Source organism: Euwallacea fornicatus, chromosome 4 (genome assembly GCF_040115645.1).
Source record: "Euwallacea fornicatus isolate EFF26 chromosome 4, ASM4011564v1, whole genome shotgun sequence".
NCBI classification, from domain to species: Eukaryota; Metazoa; Arthropoda; class Insecta; order Coleoptera; family Curculionidae; genus Euwallacea; species Euwallacea fornicatus.
Genome location: NC_089544.1, coordinates 2,275,313 through 2,296,553, shown reverse-complemented (window position 1 = coordinate 2,296,553; position 21,241 = coordinate 2,275,313). Strand labels below are relative to the sequence as shown.

Below are 21,241 nucleotides of genomic sequence, written 5' to 3'. Positions count from 1 at the left end.
AATCTAACCTATATATTATTTTTTAAATTTTGCTTTTGTCCATGTCCCGGATTTAGAAACGGTAGGACTTGCGGACCTCTGACATTATAGCTTTTACATTTCGTCATAGCATAGGAATGAGATAGACCTCCTGTAACTACTTCTATATCATCTGTAGTATAGCATGATAGCAAATTTCTTCTCAAAATACACCATCTACTGAGTTTTTGGATTTTCTCAACTTCTAGTTCTGAACCTACACAAACATGCCTTTCATGAGAGGGCCTGCTCCTATAAGGAGGACAATAAAGTACCTAGAAGCAGGACGGCTACATCTAAAAGACCAAATAAAAATTTTAACAGTTAATTACAATACACATGGAGAAAGTCATCAGGGCACTAGGTAAGACAATAGGCTTTTTTCAGTTTTGATCCTAGCTAGAATTGTTAAACAAGTAGATATAAACCATGTTTTTCTTGACATGTACAAGATATGTTAAAAATATTTACGACTTTCAGGGATTTTGTATTTTGGCGGTTACCCCAAATTCAGTACAAGAATCCACAAATCCAAATATCAACATTTAAAAATCTAACTCCTACACCTTTCATCAGAGCATTCTATGGTAGATTATGACATTCACTTAAGTGCATTATTGAAATGTGTACATTGTGTTTTTCAGACACCGGTGATCACATGTTGATAGATGTAGATGGGAAAACAAATGATGAAATATATGAACACCTAATTCAGGTCATAGGAAAAAATCAGTAAGTATCATGTATACACTTACAAGTTCCTGAATTCAAAATATAAGAGATTGCCAGAAACATGTGGGAAAATTGTGATTGCTCGCATATAAAGGGATCAGCACAACTGCAAAAAAAATCAGGTCTATCAGCAGACAGAACCATATTAAATAAAGATTTATATATGTAATAATAATAATTAAATTTGTTCTGCAGGGCAATGTTGAGAGCCGAATTAGTAGCAAAAGAGAAAAAAGATAATCCAGCTAATTTCGGCTTTGGATGTGACCGCCATTGCATTTGCTTCATACCTGGACAGGTACCATGCCCTGCCGTTTGTCCACTACCAAATCATATGCGGGGCAAATATAAGTACAAAAAGGATGACTGAAATATCGTATAATACTTATAAGTTAAGTACCCATGGTTAAACTTTATAATTCTAATTAAGTATTGTTATTAGTGAATAAAGCAATAGCACAAAGAAATATCGTAAAGTATTTTTTTTGAAGAGGCCGATTTTTTACGAAGTCAAATGACCTTGTAACTACTACCTTTTTATACCTGTTTGTCGTCCTATTGATAATGAAGCGATTGGTGCGGGGAACGAATGCAACTAGGTTGCGTTCGTATATATTTCGTTGGTCATAAATACGCCCAATACCTGCAAAATACACCTAAAAATAAAACTGTGATAATTGTAAATTTATAATATAACTTTATTCCTGAATAGTAATAAAATGATATTCATACATAGTTATTTTCTACATTTAAAAAAAAATCACACTGATAACACATCTCTTTGGAAATAATTAGAAAGAGAAAAAAATAAGGAAAAATTAGGCATTGTATGCAAGTGAACAAAAATGAATGTGGTATAGCGGCTATTTCGCAATAATAATTAAGGTATTATTACTGTTATAAATTGATAAGAACTACGTCAAAGCCGGGCAAAAAATAGTTAAAACAGTCTTAAATTGCACCAAAATATAAACTTCAATAATAATAAAATTTACTAAAAAGTAGGTTTAGTATAAAATCCTATGACCGATCTAAAAATAAAGATACAAAAGTGCTTACGCAGTTAGCTGAGAAGCCACAACTATATCGTCAGACACCTGTGAGCCGTTGTTGGAGGAGAAAAAGTTGCGAGAAAGTAAATGCAGCAAAAAGCAACATATAAATGCTGAAGATGACAGATGCATGGTCTTTAAAAAACTTCCGATTTTGACCATATCTTTATCGCTTCTCGACTAAGAGCATACTCTTAATGCTAGAGGAATATTAAGTAGTAATACAAATTGTTTTATTCAAAAGTGTATATACAGGGTTACCCCAAAACGACACTGTCGATATGAGATTTTATTATGCTAGTCATTTTAAGGGTTTATCTACAGTACAGTGAGCATTTATCTGTCACTAAATTATCGGTTGGCACCAAACTTAACCACAGTAAATAAATGCAGCAGGATATATTTTAAATAAGTATAGGTAATAGTTCTAAAACGTAACATAGTGTGTTTCGGGTTTTAATAAGGTATAGAAAGAGTTTCAGACCTATATTATCGGTAACTCCAAAGGCGAATCACATAATAAAAAAACTCTTAGGGACGCCCTTGAAATTACTTCAATAAGAAAGGTTATTCGCACCTTAATATTGCTCTAAAGTCAAAAGTTTTTAAAATAGTAACCAATGAAAATTTAATAAATAATGAATTTTTGTACTTTTTGTTTTACATCCAGGTTTGCCACTTTTATTCTCAAAATATAGACCCGTGATAACCAGTTGATAATTGCAAATATACCTTGGCTAAATGTGGTAAAAGTGGGCTTACGGATTGCTCCATCAACAATATTCGGCATGAGTTTACCTTTAAACTCACTTCTTTTTTAAGAATTATATGACAAATCTGACCAACGAATTGAGTTTATAGCTAATCTTTTTCTTTAATTTATTGGCGTAAGTGCCTATAAATGAATGTTATTTGCTTTTGATTAAGAATGTAACAAAAGGAGATTATTTTTGTATCTTTTAGCACCAATACTCTGTTACTAAACCTCAGCAAAACGTCAATTAACTAAGACAACATCAAGAATCAAAGACATATTGACAAATAGGTGGTATATTATTGTTGTGATGTGCAACCTGTGCGCAAATTCATAAATATTGGGAAATGTGGGTCAGACTTTGGATGGAACGCAGTGAACAAGTGTAGATGCTAGAAAGTTTAATTTAAGGAGAGTTTAGCTGCTGGTATTTGTTGTGCGTCCGCGTTTATGTGTAAAATCAATATTGAAGTTGTCACTTCCTTGATCTCCCACTGTAGCAGCCTTTAGTGCAGTATTAAGACACATCTTACAAGATTTAAAAAACAGCTTCGGACGAGTTTCACTCCATGTTCATTTTTGTATGTGGAATTATTAGTAAATTCTGAATAATTAACGAAATCGTTTTTAAAATAATTTAAAAAGAAAAAACAATGGAACACCAAATATATATCGTGTTGACTGAAATTTCTGAGAGGTTACTACATTAAAGTTCAATGGATTTATTTTTTATTCACTATTCAATTGTCGTTACTTACCCGTTTTAAAGAGTTTAAGAACCTACCTAACCAAACCCCCGACAGAAAACTAGAAACCCTATTTGTCAGTACGCTTTGAACTAAACAACGGGAAACCTACCACCCTCCCGTGCCATTACCACCTACGAACACGTTATTATACATTGTTCCATGCACACGTGGCAGTTTACGTTCGGATCACTATTTGCCTGTCTCTCATCACCAGCATGTGCGTTACCAATTCGCCATTCCGGGTTTGTTTAACGTCATAAAGTAAATCTGACATGAGGATCCGCTCTTGGCGCTAGAGAAGAACACTTTATCGTTCCTTTCGCACAGGAACTTGAGCCGTTGGGCCTTCTTGTGCATGAACACGCCGTCCAGGTGGCCGGACTCTACCGATCGTATTTCGATCGCCTTATTGCCCCAGCCCATTATTTGGCCTGTACCGATGTACGCCACGGAGGTCGGCATTTCGCCCCACTGGAAAACAGCAAGTTTCTTACTGAGATCACCAGATGATGGTACGATGCATTAAACGCTCTTTACTTATTTATGACCTTCTATTATCTGGGTAAATCATTTCCGAAAATAGAAGAAATGATGGCACCCATTTCTAACACCCACGTTGATCAACCTATTATTAAGGCGGATAATTAATACTTACCTGTAGCAGCATATTCTTTGACACTCTGCCATAAGTATTTACATAAACGCCTTCATTGTCATAGCATAGTAACAGCTGCATTCCGTTACTGTTTGGTAATGTTACTATACAATGAGGAATAATACCATTTTGGGTCTGAAAAAAAGAGCGACAACAATCAATAAAATAATTAAAAACGTATTACATTAAGTAACGGTTTTCAGAATCGCAATTTTTAGAGTGTAGAAAAATGCTATACTCACATGTTTCGGAAGATAGATATCATAGACACTGGCCGAATCCAGATCGACCGCGTGGAAACCGTCCGAACTTCCATAAATGACTTTCAGCCTCGTGCCCTCTTCGACGGTCAAATCGACCAGGAGCGGCCGGAAGGTAAGATCACAGAACGATTTGAAAGCCATAAACTTATGATAGGGCTTCGGGGCCCACGCGTAAATTTCTATACTATCTCTAAGCGCTATCACTAGGAATTTTATTCTCTCGTATTTGACTATTTTGAAATGCACAGCTCCTTGAAGGTCACCGACGTTGATCCAACCATTTCTTCGCTCGACTTGCTGCAATGAAATAATAGAGAGTGCCGTTTTGGTTTAGCGATGCACAGCAATTCACGTACGTCGCTAACGCCATCAGTTCTCAATATTTTGCTTTTCAGCCAACTCAGGTAGTAAACTCGAACTCTGTTCTTCTTTCCTGATATCGTAACTAGGATATTCTGCCCTTCCAACACTTCCATCTGTTGGAAACGCCTTCTCGATATTAGCTGATATACTTTACCTTGTCCACTCCTGTCTAACAGCATTAAGCCATGCTCTGTGCCGATGAGGAGATTTACCCCTAGAATTAAAAAAATTAGGTAATAAGACCCATGGAAAATTTTACTTTCAGTTTGATTCAATGCGTAAGGGCCATTCGGACCAAAAGCGTTGATGCTGGTATCACTACTATATTTACCCCATAAAGCAGCACACAAAATCTCGCTATTGAACCTCTTTTTATACTTCCGGATTTCGGGTGTATCTGAGGAAATGTCGTGTGAAGTGGGAGTAACGTTGACATTCACGTGAGATTCTCTTCTGGAAGGTTGCGAGTTGGCCCCGAATCCGAAAGCCAAAAAGGAACGTTGCTTCTGTTGCAAGGCAAGAGCATTAGCATGTATGTAAGGAGGGTTGGGATGTTCGGGCCGATACTGTAAAGATTTTTATTTGTTGTATTTGTGGCAAATTCAATTTTCTGGGAACGTGATTCGATAAATCGGAATGACGTCTGATCTAGGTAACTGTTGCTTTCAAAATTGGAACTATAAATTTTGGCGAATTGAACTTCTTTGACTAAAGGTCGAAACATCATTCTGATCATATAATGACCTACCTTACCTCCACAAATTATTTAACTTAAATACAAGTAAAACTGAACATGCAGACCATTTTGACTCCTATACCGCGTAATTTTGGCTATCAAATACTATTAACGTAATAAAATAAAAGCTGGATGCATGGTAATGATACAGGTAAAACATGCATTTGATACTTTCTTCACTAATGCTCTACAAAACTAACAAAATTACTTACAACTTCACCCATATCGCAACTGAATATTTAATACTTTCTTGGGCGTGAAAATATCTAGCACATTTTCGAAAATAATAAATGTGGCTGTCTGGAGAGCACTTCTAAAAATATACAAAATACTAATAGATTGATCAACCACAGTGCATTCTTCGTGGCAATTTTCCAACACACCTCTGTTGTTGTTGTTTTGGCGCCGAAATGTCAAAGGATTGCGATATTTACAGCTGATTAGGAAAATACAATCATGTTAATTTGTTCTATACCGTCTATACGATGAATGTCTGTTTAATAACAATTCATGCTGTAATCTTCAATACATGAGCCATTAGTAAGCTTAAAATAAAATTAGTCTTTCCCGTTAGTTTTCCTAAACCACAAACATAAAATGGATGGTATAAGCTGAAATGATCAGATTAACATTGAAATGTATGGACAATTTGCAAATCTGAGGCTACGAAAAATGTTAATGACGTATGGTTCATCCTTAATATTTCAAATTGTTTGTTCACCCTAGAACGTAGAAATTTCAAACATGTTCACGTTTTACTTTCAATACAAACGTGAGACTCTGGTCATTCTTCAGACATGCAAATACGCAATCTTAGGTAAAGTATTTTTATCTAAATAAAACGAATTTTACATTACTGTTTTTTTTTTATTAGACTCATTCCAACTGGTCAGAAAATCGTTCCAGAATTGTTTGAGTAGCTTTTACGTCAGAGTTGTGATGAAAACAAGTAATGCGCTTACCCATAGGGGATCTTGAATGGTTCCGGCACCATTTTCTGGAGGGTTGGATCAAGCCTATTAGCTACCCTACTTTGTCCAATAACTTGAGTTCATATTTCAACAAAAAGTGATCCACAGACAGGAATGGAATGAACCAAAGTCATAACACAGGATGACAAACACTACACAAAAACATTGAGGTGTCATACTTACATTTAGATACACAGGGGGTTACAGACGTCACTCGTTAGAGGCACAAACCAAAGAGAAAGACAAGTATTATTATTGCACATAAGTACATACATACAAATAATTGAGGAAAAAGGGTTAATGTATCGTCAATTTTATATTTTTTAGATTTAGGTAATTTTTAAATCACGACAAAAGCCACGCGCTAATGAATATATTTTTTTCTTATAGTTTTGAGGTTCTGAATTCAAATTTTAAAGAAAGTCTTGTTTAAAACTTGAAGTAATTATTGTTTCAATAGTTCCTTTCCTCATGAGAATCGCTAAAATTGTACTTAACCTTTTGCATCTATTCAGATTATCACTTTGGGATAAATATATTATTTGGACATAATTGTTAAGACATAGAATCGGAAGATAGAGTACGCTTACAGGAATGATAAAACCATTATGTATACGATGATTTCGAAAAGCTGACAATATAAAGGGTGTTCTATTTACGGCAACAAGTGACGTCACTGCTTGGCAGTGGGTGACATCAAAGAGAAATAAAACTTCCTTGCAAACACTATTTTTGCGTTATACAGGATGCTAAAAAACTAACGCTGTATATCTAATAGTTCACTTACCGTGAATGACTGTACAAGTATTTAACATATTTTATTTTCTGCTGCTAATCTAATTATCAAATAATTTCTACCAAGAGTGGTAATCTGAATTTAAAAAAATTAAAATTTTTGTCGGAATATTGTGGCAAACGGTTAATTTGCAATAAGCGATTTTGTTTAATTGATGTTTCATATATCACGCTACAGGTACTACTTGTTGAAAGCGATTCTTTATATTCCGCCCGGCATTCTTAGGCTAGCTAGAACGCTAGACATGAGCGTGGCCTAAAATATATCAAGAAAATCAAATAACGAATAATGGCCAAAATTATTAAAGTTTTCTTACGACTTGGAAGAAAATTGAATAATTACTGGAATACATGAATCATCAGTAAACAAAATATTATGAACTAAGCAAAAGAGGCCTATGATAATAAGAAAATATTAAACCCACCTCTTCGCTCTGTGATTTGTCTCTGGAAGACGGCGTTCCTGGGCTACCACTGGCTTGGCTAAGCAGGTCCGGTAATACGCTACTTTGTCGTGAATGTTCATTACTTCTACCATTCTGGAACATGTTTAAGATATAAAATACAGGCAATAAAAAAAAATATATGGATGATTCACTTATGATTCACATTAAGACGATTTAAGCAACTAATTATTAACGAACCAAAGATAATCGCGAAAGTCTCCCAAAACTTATTAATCAACACATAAAGCAGATTTACTAACCTGAAATCGCGAGCTAAAAAAAATGGTCTTTAAAGGAGATTTTATTGATATTTTTATTTAAAAATAATTACCAAAAACTAATTATAAATATCAATCATTTTAAAACATCATAACTACCAATGCACACACACAGAAAATAAAGACAAAAACATGGCATAAAATACTTAAAAAGCAAAAAAACACACAAAAACAATTACTAGAGAATATGGCAGCAGCCCTGCAGTAAATCTGTATGACATCCATTTCCATGCTCGAGTAGAGAAACTTCTGGCATGCTCTTTAAATCGATGGCGACTAGAATTCTCCCATGTTGTTCTGTTGCATTTCAAAAGAAAGTGGTTAGTCTTACAGCTCTAATAGTGAAAAATATCTTCCTGGTTATGTTTTATCATTTAGAAGCGAGCATACAGGGTGATTTGCAACGACAGGAAGTCAGAACATGTTCACGTGACCAATTCTGTGTCCATTTACATTGGGAATCATCCTGTATTATAAATTGTCTCTTACGCCGTCACCACGACATTCAAAAAGGAATATCAGTTAGGCCGTATACTTCTACAATTGCGGATCAAATTTGTCTCAGTTGAATTCGCTGAAAACGGTATCGCTAGTTCAAAAGAAATTTATTTTGAAAATAATGCATGGCCCCAGTACGATTCCAGTGCAACTATATAAGCTCGAGTTGTAATTGTACAGGGTGTAAGCGACGACGGCTTTATCACATAAATTTTTGATACTTGATACAGGTCAGAAAGTTGAATGTTGACAGCGTTTTTTTATTGTGAAAATTGAATTGTGGTGTATTTTCGTTAAAATGCGAAAAGCAAGTTGAAAGCGGTTAATAATTATTCTAACAAATACACTGCATAGCCGTGTTAATTATTATCAATAACATGAGTAGCTTAGTGTTCCTGTTAGTAAAAGCAACAAGTTGGAAACAATATTATGAATCAAAGCTGAAGATCAAGATAAGTTTCTATTAGTAGTTACAATACGAACTATTCTAAAATTAATACAATTTTCTAATATTGTAAAACAATTAATAGCATTTTATTACTGTAAACTATCTTCAAGGGCATCTACTAACTGGTTAAATGCAATTAAGTATCCATCGACCAATGGCGGTCCCCATTCTCAGTTAACTATTTTAATATCAATACTCAGTTAATGTTATAGCAATAATGATTTATACACTAAATCTTTAAAAGAAATTCCAAACTAATGAGATGAAAACAGAGCTTAGAGGTATGTCAGAGTTGGGGTTGAAAAATGGTTTTACACTTAACACCGGATAAAGGTGGATTTGATTTAATTTGCAGCCTGGAGCTAAAACATCGCGGCAGGTCAATACTTACTGAACTAGTTTTCTAACAGAACACTAAAATTTGTATAAGAACTGCCAATAGAAGCCAAAGTTTGCATGAGTGCAACACTACTTTTACGGATGGAAAGCCCCATGAGTGTGTGACTCAATAGGTAAGATTACAATTGCGCATACCAAGGATATAAGTTATTCAAACTTAATAGAAATCGGATGGTGCCATCGAAGCCAATTTTTGTGCTTCTGTATAAATAATTGACAATAACAGTTATTGGAAATTATGAGTATATTTAGTAGAAATTGGGATTAACAAAACGGGAATGCAGTAACCGACTTTACTTATAAACGGCCGAAATACTACTGCAGTACGAGCATTGTGAAAGGTTACAAGAAATATTTCCCTTTTTATATACAAACGAATCATCTTGGTGCGTACACAATATGAGTCAACTATGCCGAAATTATTATTTATCTATTACTATTTAGATTTTAGTATGTCGTGTGGATTTTAATTTCAAATCTCGATCAGTAACAATAACTGATATCAGAATATATATCTACATTCGACTGGGGCGTTCGGTGTAAAACGCGACAATATACCACGGTTTTGCATTTAGAACCTCGCCAACATTTTAGTTTATCTGCCCAACTTGACAACCTTGTAGCTTTTAGGGTTCTCAAAATTGCCACACGTAAAACTATGCATCGTTCTATATATTTTTTAGTCCTGCCACCATGAAAGCTGTCTCGATGCACTGTGCTAATTAAGTAATGGTTAGATGTAGTTATCGACAAACATTGTCAGCGATACTATGAAAAAGCACCCGAAATGCAAACCAAGAAAACCAGAAGTTACCTGTATAAAGGAGAATTCGTCCCCATCGATCGACTGAGATCCGCTCGATATATTCGATACGTTTAGCGAGTGGATTTCGATCGGCTTCGAACTTCTCCTTCTCATATTCTCTGCCTCTTGGGCGAATTGCATTTCTACCTCTTTTCGTCGAGCCTCAAGGGTCTCCCTAATACTTCTGCGAGCTTCAGAGTGCCTTAGTACAATGTCTGACTCGGTTTTCTCACGTCTTGGACGAATGAAACTGTTTTATATATATGGTTTCAGTCAATGTTTAAAGAAAACAATTAAATTTACGCATTTAAACATTGACGCGAGCATATTAGTTTGAGTTAATCTCAAAAAACATATTGTTACTTCAGATAAATTTCAAGTTTTCTTATGGTAACTTCTAGATGAATTAATTTTAGGGAAAACCACAAAACATGCATTGTACAGTCTACGCAGTCGCACCTGCTAATATCAGTTTTCTTAGGCGTTGAAGAAGGAGGCGCATCAGTTCTTTTCCAATCCATAAGAACAGGTTCCCCGGATGCCTTTTTAACGATTCCTGTCTCGGATCCTCGTCTATTATTGAAAATACCGCTAGACCGGGCCTTTTGATCGATATAAATAGCACTGTGTCTAGAGCTCAGCGGGAAAAAGTCTGAATTTTCTCTCCTAAAACCCCTGAAGAACGGGCTCACTTTGGAATCGCTGTCGTTTCTTCTGTGGCCTTGTTTCTTCGAGACGTCCTCTTTCTTGCTCGCGTTAATCTTTTCTATAGGATAACCGTTGTTTTTGTTTATTGGGAAAAATTTATCGAAGTCCCAATCTTTAAGAAGTGTCGCTTCGTCGATATCATCACCCCTGACTGCCAGCTTTGCTGCGGACTGCTGCCATTTTGAAATAAAGTAATAAATAACTTAAGAGGCTGTAATCGAAAAGGAAATGTGAATTCCTGAATAAGCAATTAGGACATTCATATTGTTACGGCCAAGAAGTGATTGATGGCAATACCTTAAGAGTCTTTTCATGATTATAGCCCCCGGCGGACTACAGACCAAACAGTCGGCCGATAGTTTAGTCGGATTGTTGTCGAGTTAGAATCGGTGAATGTGCGCACATACGTAAATGTGTAGACCATTTAAGCAACCGACTAAACTGCAGAAATCTGTAGTCTGCCTGCCTGTCTGTAAAGCCTCAAGTTTGAATTACCCAGTACATTAGCAATTACGTAGACCATTATTTAGCAATATAAAAGCGAATTCCGCGCAAAAGATAAATTATTAAGTCCAATAACAGCCTCTTACAGCCAAACAAATTCACATCTGAACAGGAAGCGATAAAACAAAAATATACGCATACAAATCAAACTTCTCCTCGAATGCTTAATCATAACCATTATCAAACTTACCTTTCTGAGGACTAGAGTACGATCACCCTGAGATTCGTCGTCATCGGGGGTGGGCGGCAGAGGACGATTCGGGGCGCCTCCAGTTCCTGAACCACCTGTTGCTCCAGGGCTTGAGACACTCGCCGTACCTTCGGGGACTCCCGGAAGTCCAGCCCTATAAGAGAACTCGGGACTAACAAAAAAAGAAGGGAACCAAAAATAACGAGAGAATGGGAACGATTGTTGGGAAATTGTGAAAGTGGCGGGGATGACACAACAAAGGACATAAATGAAAAATAAATGAACAACAAGTGTTAATAAATTTGTGAGAAGTGTTAGTAATATTACAAGACAGTGTTATTGTTTTAAATATCTCAAATTTGATAAATACATATGAAAAATTGTTCAATACCTTGTAAACAAATTTGGATAATCTTAAACGAATTTAATAAATCCGAGTTACGAGAAAACTTTTAAACTTGAGACATTTGATGTTGACACTATCTTTTATGAATGAAATATATTTTATATAGTAACCTACAGAGGTTTAGGAGGATCGCTGGCTAGTAACGTGCCGTCATTCCTAGCCCCTCTTCCTCCGTCCTCCGGCTCGGAGTCACTTTCGCTGTCTACCAAAACGTCAGTCGACCGATCGTTGGCTGAATTGGAAGTGCTCGGTGGGGAAACATTATTATTATTGGAAGCCTGCAATCAAGAAAAAAAAAATGCCTTTTGCCTGCCTCTCTTTAGTTTTCACCGCAAATAGATTACCAAATCTAACATGTGTTCAATTAATATTAAAAACATCGGAAAAATCATTGAAGTCTTACCTGAGAACGTGAATGATTTCTATTATTTCGGGGAGGTGCTTCGGGTTGGGCTACTCCATTATTCGCAGATGGTTGCGGCATACCTAATTCATTAAGGTGTGCAGCAAGGGAGTCCAATTCCTAAAAAAATAATAAAATAATAATATGTTGAATATAAGAAAGAACCGAATGACCATAACTTGTAATGCAAATAAAATACTATGCGTTAAATATTGGGTATCTAGAATCTTTAATAGATCGGATCAATCGAGCTGAGAAAAGACGGATCGTGAAATTAATTTTTAAAGGCTAGTTTCAGGTCGCTTTCAAGGTTGTGCCTATTTCGAAAATTAGGAAGAAACTTTTATTTTATTTATTAGAGCCATATGATTACAAAATTTATGAAGTTTCTAACAATTAAACTGAGAATAAGGGACAGAGTGTCTCGTTATAAACGCGTCCTTTATAATTTTATCTTCAATTTTCGAAAAGTGCTTTATATAAAAGGTATAAGGTTTTTTCTAAAGATTTAAATACATCTTACTTAAAATATCTAGGGTATACCAAAAAAGCGTTGATAACCACACTTTTTCTTTGTTAAATAGGACGTCCTGTATAGCCCCAATATAGTCTGCATTTTTTGCAATTACCTATTAAAAAACGCCTTAAAATGAGTTAAACCTTTCAAACAAGCGCCAATTATAAAAAAAGCAAACAACTCTGAAGCAAATAAAATGTCTGATCAACGTACCTCAGGTTTACGTGCAGGAGCCTGCAGTGAAATGTGAAACACGGACATGAAATAAACAGAAGAGCAAAATTAGAAGACAGAAAGTTGTGTGTAGAAGGGTAGACATTAACACTGAATAAACAAAAAAAGAGACTTGCAGTAGACAGTATTTTCGTAACAAGTACAAATATTACTTGGTAATGAGTACAAATATTATTACATACCATTGGTTTAAACATGTGCTGTGACTGCGAATTCCTTTGGGGCTGTTGCGGTTGAGATCTTGAGGCTGCAAAATTATTGTCTGGAGGTGGTGGTAAAGGCCTGAAATAGAAGAGAATATACCAAAACTTAAAAAATCCTATAAAGCCCTTAGCAAAAAACTAGTATTTTTGAACAAATACGACTTCAATGAAAATAACATCATACCTTCTTGGAGGCGCAGCAGGATCAGGCACAACAATAATCCTTTGAGGAATGGGTGGTCTAGCAGGTGGCCCAGGCTCCGGAATCTCTTCACGTTCTTTGTTCTTACCACTTCTATAAAAAATTATAGCAATAGACAAAGTAACTTGAGACGGCTATCACACCAAACAGATAATCGTGTGACAATATTCCAAAAACGTTTAAAAAAAACTGGCCTTTATTGAAACGTACTGAAGGTTAAAATATCTAAATACCTTGGAGGTGGTTCGACAAGTGTACGCCCTTCCTGGATTTGCTGAAAGTTCCTTCGTAACGTATCGCCTCCTGGTGCTTGGATTATGCTGCTCGGCTCGCCCGCCACCTGCGGTTCTTCTTCTTCGTTCTCCGAACCTGAATACCGGTAATCATCTCGCTCTTTCTCTTGCTTCCGTTTTTTGCATCGGTCTATGTGGTCCTTCAGTTGTATCCTGACTTGCCGTTCGGTTGGCTGGTCTCTGAAAATTTATTTCACGTTTTAATGAACATCAACAACAAATTTCGTTTTGCACTTTCGAGAACCGTATCTTACATATGATTTGAGTTATGCCAAAATGCTTCTACATTTCGTTGTAACCTCGCCATAAAGAATAGAGGCAAACATAAATTTGACATCAGGCAAAAAATTACATACTTACTTGATAAAGGCATGCTTCAATAGCTGTTCAGTGTATGGTCTTTCATGATAATCCTTAACAAGCACAGTTTCAATAAACCCGTGGAACTTCTTATTCCATTTTTTACTCTTCAGTCTTGGAGGAGGGTTTCTTGGAATCAAGAACAAGGCTCTAGAACCACAGAAAACAATAAGTGGAAATGTCTATTATAAATGAAAGAAAAATTACCTCATAGGATGCAATTCGCACAAGGGTGGCTGAGACTCCGCCATTTCTAGAGCTGTGATACCTAAAGACCAAAGGTCACTACGATTGTCGTATGTAGCTTCGGGATTTTCATCACAAGCAATAACCTCAGGAGCCATCCAATATGGGGTTCCTATGAAAGTGTTTCGTCTGCCGATTGTACGGTCAAGTTGAGCAGAAACACCAAAGTCAACTAAAGTGCACACAAGTATTCAAGACAAATGATCATTTTTGTCTAAACTAAACTAACCCAATTTAACTTCGGCATTGTCAGTCAATAAAACGTTTTGACCTTTGATGTCACGGTGAATAACTTTATTAGAATGGAGATACGACAGTCCCCTTAAAATTTCCCTACATATATAGGCAATCCATTCTTCTTTTAAGGACTGACCTTTGGTTGATTTGACCAAATCTGTGACAGATCCGGCCCCACAGTATTCCATTACCAACCATAATTGATCATCTTTTCCTAAAATAGTAATTAGATATAACTAATTAGTTATAATGCGAGTAATATGACGTTAAAGTCTAAATTTTCTGAACACAATTCTTTAACCATATAAAAATTGTATTAAAATTTTGAAAACTTGCAGGCCGCATTGTATCCTAGCAGCCTTGATAAAGCAATAAGTGAGGCTTAAAAATAGAGTACAAATTGCACATTAGAACTAAACAGACTGACATAAAACAACACGCCAAGTTTATCTGAGAAGTTTACATTATGTTCAGTGCTGTTGCATTATCGGGTTTGACACGGCATAAAGAAAATCGACGTGTATATATATATATATATAAAAAGTCAAACTTTCTGTATGTTTTCATAAAATCAGAATGACGAATTTATAAATGTAAGGACTGGGAATTTGTAAACAACTTGTGTTTAGGTACCCTTGTCTGAAAATTATTAGCCTTAAATACTTACCTGGGGGAGACTTTTTAATGAACGCCCCATAGTAGGTTGCAATGTTGCGGTGATTTGAAAATTTCTTTAGAACGTTTATTTCCAACTTAATTTCTTCTTCCTCGTCTTCGGTGACGTCCATAACCTTGATGGCCGCCAATTGACCTGTTTTGGTATGTCGACCCTGACAAGAAATGGCGGTTTTAAATACCAAAAATATTTTTATACAACAATAACAAATTATACATGATGATTGACAGTGAATGTAACGAATGTGGGTTCTTTTGCCTAATAAACACTCTATTTATTTAACCCTATGTAAGAAGGTATATCACCTAGATTAGCAACAGTTGCATAAGAAAGTATAACTAAATATTTCTTTACAAATCAGCTCCTAAACATTGTCTTATTATAGACTCTTTATAGAAAATGGAAGTTAAGTAAGTGAACATGGTTTGCCAATGCCAAAATGTATTTTCTCCATGTTATTCAATTAGCATGTATTTTTGCATTTCTTAGTACTAAAAGATAACAATCAAAATTCATGGGAAGGTTCAAATTATATGGTTCTGGCTGAGAACAGAACTGTAAAAGAACTAACAATGGTATGGAAGTAGGACAAATAATTATAATAGATTGTTAATTCAATTTGGTTGGGTTATAATATGAATGCTAAAAATGAAAAAAAAGGTGATTTTTTCCATACAATATTTTTATAAGACATTTTGGTGAAGGGACCAATAGATTCTTTATTTAGGACCAACAGAAATGAAATTGTTTTGCACAAGTTATTAGACACAAAATATTTTTCTGTTGTTCCTGGCAAACCTATTTGTTGAAAAATAACTACAGAATTTCTATACTCTGATACACTAAACATGAATAAGAAATGGCACTGAGCATTCCATCAAAAATCTTATGAACATAAAATGTATGTTGGTATAATCAACAACTTAAAATTGATGACTAAATAGTGAAATTTGTAGGTTGCTAACTCTGGAGAGGCTAATAAATTCTCCTAGAAACTCATATGACAAAATTCTAAGTATATTAAATAAATTCATAAGCAAATATTGATCTATGATAACTGTGATAGATAAATTCTCATATTTTCTGAGGCCTAATTCTTTGAGAATAGATTAGTGATAATAAAATTGATTGTCTGAGGAATCTAATCAAATCAATTTTCAGAACTATCAATGCTGACAAAAATTTCCTTTCCACTCTCACAAAGACCTCACTTTTGATAAAAGATTGTCCTAACTGTAGACTAATAACATCTAGTTAAAATTTAAGATGACATGAGAGATGACACATATCTGGGGAATTAAGAGATAAGCTTGACAAAGAACTCTTTACCTTGTAGACTTGCCCATAAGTTCCATTGCCAACAACTTCTATAAGTTCAAATATTCCAGCGGGATCCTGGAATAAAACAAAATATTAAATATCTATTTTGGGAATTCAGTAGGGTGGAAGTGGAAAACATCACACCCAAATGTATAAACACTTCTTTCTCAGAATGGACGTTATCGAGGGGCGGTACGGGCCAATGTCTCATGGCGATGGACTTTTAACCATTGGAAAATTAAAAAACAAAGTGTGTCGTACCTTCAATGCTGTTAAGTCGATATCATCCAAAGAACAGTTCACCGAAGGGGGCATTTGATGCGCCATTTTGATTGTAGTTGGAGTTCACTCACTTTTCTATCAAATATGTTAAGGTCACCGAATATCACACTTTATTATGCCAGAAATACATTACATTTACTTTGATATAATGTTGCTATTTTAAATGAATAACGTAACTTATCGTATGAACATACTTTGAACGTGATAACTATTCCAACACAACACACAACATAATTTTTTGCCACTATGACTCGATTCGGCGTACCCTTTTGTGAAAATGCAAATACGAGTGCTAATGAACTGTCACTGTCAAACGTCAAAGTCTAATCTAAACGTCAACGAAACGTGCGGATATAAGACGAACTGGGGATGAGTAATAGGCAACTGTACATACACAATGAATACGCACCGATTCAACAAACTTTCGTAATTACCTACAGGATGTTCGGAAATAGTGGGTAAGTAGGTATTTTTTTGTTTTTGAGAGATTCAGTTGAAATGCGGGACCACATCTAGAGTTTAGAAACTTCTGAAGTGATTTGTTCTGTTAAAATATACTGGGCAGAGCTTTCGCTGGGATGAGACCTCTTTTACCATTTAACACTTCTTAGTGCTGTATCACTGCCAGACAAGTTGCCCAAATTCAATCTTCTTTTAATTAATTATGTTTAGCAACTCTTGGTTTTTTACAGTTTTTCATATCTGTTTTTATGAAAATAATAAAAAAACGGCTCTTTTTTGTACCTTAAAAACTTGCCGGGATTGTGGGGGTTCAAATTATGAAGGTACTTTTTGGATTACTCTCAAGTATTTGATACGCTTAAGCGGAAGAAAACCATGAAAATGTTAGAAAACTTTATTTTATTTTTCAAGAAAAAATACACTGCAGCATAAAATAAAGTTTTAAAATAATGAAGTATTTAAGTATCGTATACGAAATTCCACAGTGAATCAAATGTACGCAGTAACTAGTGTTAAAGCCTACTACAAAAGAACAGATTGGATGGACAGAAATTGAAGTGGAAGAATAAAATTAATAAATAATAAATACCAAGGCAATGTAAATAGATATTTAGTAAAAGCTAACTCATAAGTGGACTTCAAGTCGGTGTCTATAGATATCCCAGACACCACAGCCTACAATAAACTTTTACTGAAGGTAAATATTTTGGTTCAATGGGAAAACCGTATAGCTGGTATAATTTATATGTACAGGGCGTTCCATAATACTAAATAATGTAAATATGGAACATTAAGAAAATTACTTTTTTTATAAACAGCGGCGTATCATATTCTTCGTTTAAAACGTTGATAGTCGCATCAATAGGGACGCCTTTGGTGAAATTAAAAACATTGTTTTCCACTTCAAAGATGTGTCTCTACATCTATTTCACGCTTCCCAACTCCCATAAGAATATCTAATGTCGGAACGGATGTACTAGGAAAAAAAATCAAAAACATTTATCACCTTGTATTTCAGCGAGGGAGAAAAAACGGAATCATGTTCATATCAAGTTTGCATCTTAAAATCATCGACAGATTCACTGCTGACTTTTTTACACATTATTAAGAAACACCCTGTATAGTATTTGCACGTCACCAATTGATTTCTATTTCACCGTATAAACGTTTGTAATCCCTTTCATTAGAGGCAAACTCATTTATAATTATAACAATTCAAAGGATCTAATAGTCAATAGATTTAAAATTCTATATTAATGAAAAACACCTTTCTATATTGCGCGAGAAGCGAGCATTATAAAATTTTCCAGAGCCTAAAGGGATGCTATCTACAACTTGTATACATTGACATTTATTTAAAAACAGCTTCCGTAGTTATCCATAGTTTTTATAACTACTTATTTAATTTATTGATAAACTATATGTATAATTATTAATATATTTATAGCAATAAGTTAACGCTCACTATCATACACTGTTAAAAAGATGACTATTAGTAACAGTAAATAAGAAGGTTCCACAAATTAAGAGTTGATGTCCATAATAAAATCGAAGACACATAATAGTATATTTACACAGTAAAAAAATCTATAACTAAAACTAATAATTACCATTACAGACTATTAATAAATGAGTCGATCATATACTATTTTAAAGAGAGTTACTCACGTCAACTAAATTAATACGGATACGTACATGTTATTTAGTATGGATTCGGTAGACCAGCACAAGCAAATACGTAGTACTATTGTTCTAGAAATTATTTTTCGATTTGAGTAATTCCCCTAGAAATACCATGGATTCCGAATTAATCAGGTAGTGCTACGATCTATTTGAAAATTATAGTACATAAAATTACAATCAAACAATCGAATGAAGTGACTCCTTACCCACTGAGGAAAATACAGACCTTAACGACATGGAAGTTTTTTTCAATATCTTCGTTATGTAACGAAATCCCTTTGTGTATAGGGATCGTTCATCTGTAAATAAGTCGCAGCCCATTATTTCTCGGTTTCAGGAGGAACCAAAAAGTGTCAGACAATCGGAATATTTTAAACTCAGAACAACGCCCTTTGGTGTTCTCATTTAAGTAGTTTCAACGAAAGGCAATTATACTGGGTGTTTAAAAAGTAATCGTAAAAACTAATTGGCTCTTTTTGTAACTTCTTAAAACTGGAAAAAAATTTGGATTAGAGGAAAGTGAAATATTACGTCAGAACACCCTGTATCCAATACAAACTTAATGCTTGCGAGAAATGCTCCATTGATGATAGTCTCTAGTAGTCACTTCATTATCTAAATATGGCAAAAAGTATCACAATTATAATAATTAAAACCATTGCTATTTGAGATGAAACCTTTTACTTACCAGAATGTTTCTGTTGAGAATTGATGTTAGAAAATAGATTATTAACAATTCAAATGAATCATTGGCATCAGTGGCGGTAAATCTACTTTCTAACTTCCAGTCGTACTGGGCAAATCACATAGCCACCAATTTATAAATAATATATTAACATTTTTTCAATATAATTTCGAAGATACTTTACATTGTTTAAATTAATCGATTTAATCACAGACAATTCTCAAAATAATTTATAAATTACATTATTATTAAAAATATCTACACACATTCATGCTTTCACACTGATTCCTAACAAGAAGTGCATTTTGTTCAACAGTTTTGATGATCCTTCATTGAAAATAATAAAATAATGATTTTAAGAAAAGTATAAAGTACGCCGAAGACTTAAATGCTACTTTCAAAGCGCAATTCCACTAAAGAGGGTTCAGAAGAACCTCAGAGGAAGACGTAGAGGGTTAACATTAACCGAGTCGTTTGACTATTCTAAAGGCTGATATGTCTTTTTTTTATTGCCAAGACATCATTATCAGTTTCCTTGTCCTGCGAAGTAATCAAAAATCGAATCTCTGCATCTCTTGTGCGTTTGGTGTACGAAAAAATGAATAATGGTATGGATGGCTTTGTATCAGGGTGATGACTTCATGCATTCGATTCGAAGTTCTTGGCTTAAATCCAACTGTCCTGTGTTATCGGATTAAGCTTGACCTTAAAAACTGGTCATTATCCTGCAACAATCAAATTGGAATGAGTGTCAGTCAATCAAGCCTAAATTAACGCGGAATGCTCCTGCCACAGCCCCATGGGTAATGTTAGCTGCAAATCGCATAAGTTAGCTTCATAAGTAATGGTTGTACCTGTTAGGTAATTTCGTCTATGGCTCTTTTGAAAACTGTGACAAATTACTAGAAGTAGGTACGTATTTCAAGTTTTTCAGGCACACGTGGCACATGCTGCGAAAGCCAGTTAAAACGTTCGTAACGCAAACTCCAGAGGGGGAAACGAAATTGCACATTGCTACACAATCATCTTCACTTTGTCCCATTTATATATTTCCCTGTGGATGTAGCTGTTATTTTCATATTACCAATGTAAGTGGAAGTGTGTTCAATAAACGAGATAATATAAGTAAAATTTAACTTGAGGCTTCACTCGAATATTATGTGGGGGATAAATGAACAGTCATCATTCATAATCAAATTGCGTAAAGAATTAATTGTAGTTATCAAAAATTTACGATTCACGTCCAAATTTATCATCACTTGATACAGAGGCCATCCATACTTACGTCTTTAATCTGTTTTAAAATCAAACCCTCCCCCTCATGGATCGTTAGCTAACGCTCCCTAGTCATTACAGCCATACTCGATACTACAGTTCTCTTACAGTTCTTATTCGGCAATCCCTAGCCCCCCACAATTCTGTACATGTAACTATTAAATTAACAAACATGTATTAAGTCTTAGAGTCTCAATATCTTAACAGTAGAGCGAGCACCATTGTTATTATTGTTGATAACGTGATTGCAGGAGCAATACAACAGCTGCCAGAGGTGCGTACAGATGTAGGTTGATTGACTGCAACACCGACGGTATCACCGGTAGCGTGCGTTCTTGGTACTGTTTCTGGAAAATATTTTCTATTAATTATCAGTGGTTATTGTTGTGAGGG

The 21,241-nt window shown here is 34.9% G+C and overlaps 3 protein-coding genes across 13 annotated transcripts in view; 1 reads left to right on the top strand and 2 right to left on the bottom strand.

Moving 5' to 3' along the window:
- The first annotated feature begins 39 nt into the window (after positions 1 to 39).
- Positions 40 to 1,217, top strand: mRpS25 (mitochondrial ribosomal protein S25). Its single transcript, XM_066303026.1, has 4 exons — positions 40 to 382; positions 499 to 605; positions 663 to 750; positions 946 to 1,217. Exons 1-4 carry the CDS (start codon positions 246 to 248, stop codon positions 1,118 to 1,120), a joined length of 507 nt encoding a protein of 168 aa, XP_066159123.1. The 5' UTR covers positions 40 to 245; the 3' UTR covers positions 1,121 to 1,217.
- Positions 1,218 to 1,427: 210 nt separating this feature from the next.
- Positions 1,428 to 17,027, bottom strand: msn (serine/threonine-protein kinase msn). Of its 10 annotated transcripts, none has more exons than XM_066302954.1 (22): positions 16,877 to 17,027; positions 16,723 to 16,818; positions 16,471 to 16,536; positions 15,133 to 15,295; positions 14,458 to 14,679; positions 14,190 to 14,400; positions 13,983 to 14,132; positions 13,563 to 13,802; positions 13,312 to 13,422; positions 13,107 to 13,206; positions 12,904 to 12,924; positions 12,174 to 12,293; positions 11,885 to 12,048; positions 11,365 to 11,536; positions 10,422 to 10,843; positions 9,972 to 10,212; positions 7,514 to 7,627; positions 4,918 to 5,152; positions 4,580 to 4,800; positions 4,203 to 4,520; positions 3,961 to 4,095; positions 1,428 to 3,776 (listed from the first exon to the last, which is right to left on the bottom strand). In XM_066302954.1, exons 2-22 carry the CDS (start codon positions 16,786 to 16,788, stop codon positions 3,528 to 3,530), a joined length of 3,741 nt encoding a protein of 1,246 aa, XP_066159051.1. In that variant the 5' UTR covers positions 16,789 to 16,818; positions 16,877 to 17,027; the 3' UTR covers positions 1,428 to 3,527. The 10 variants fall into 10 exon arrangements, with proteins under 10 accessions (XP_066159051.1, XP_066159052.1, XP_066159050.1 ...); XM_066302955.1 differs by having other exon boundaries at positions 16,938 to 17,024; XM_066302953.1 differs by having other exon boundaries at positions 16,723 to 17,027.
- A 560-nt stretch (positions 17,028 to 17,587) lies between these two features.
- Positions 17,588 to 21,241, bottom strand: part of dally (division abnormally delayed protein) — a 134,026-nt gene continuing 130,372 nt past the window's right edge. For both annotated transcript variants that reach the window (XM_066302982.1, XM_066302981.1), the window contains one exon: positions 17,588 to 21,195. In XM_066302982.1, coding sequence (XP_066159079.1) covers positions 21,041 to 21,195 — 155 coding nt within the window. In that variant the 3' untranslated portion in view covers positions 17,588 to 21,040. The remainder of the gene's footprint in view (positions 21,196 to 21,241) is intronic.

Bases quoted from the DNA above. Each gene is read 5' to 3' on its own strand.
- msn (XM_066302953.1), bottom strand. From the start codon at position 16,788: ATGGCGCATCAAATGCCCCCTTCGGTGAACTGTTCTTTGGATGATATC. The intron at 13,803-13,982 runs GTAAGTATGTAA...ATAAATTTTCAG, and splicing joins TTGAAGCATGCCTTTATCAA to AGACCAGCCAACCGAACGGC. The intron at 3,777-3,960 runs GTAAGTATTAAT...GCTGTTTTCCAG, and splicing joins CAAAGAATATGCTGCTACAG to TGGGGCGAAATGCCGACCTC.
- mRpS25 (XM_066303026.1), top strand. From the start codon at position 246: ATGCCTTTCATGAGAGGGCCTGCTCCTATAAGGAGGACAATAAAGTAC. The intron at 383-498 runs GTAAGACAATAG...TACGACTTTCAG, and splicing joins GAAAGTCATCAGGGCACTAG to GGATTTTGTATTTTGGCGGT. The intron at 606-662 runs GTAGATTATGAC...TGTGTTTTTCAG, and splicing joins TTTCATCAGAGCATTCTATG to ACACCGGTGATCACATGTTG.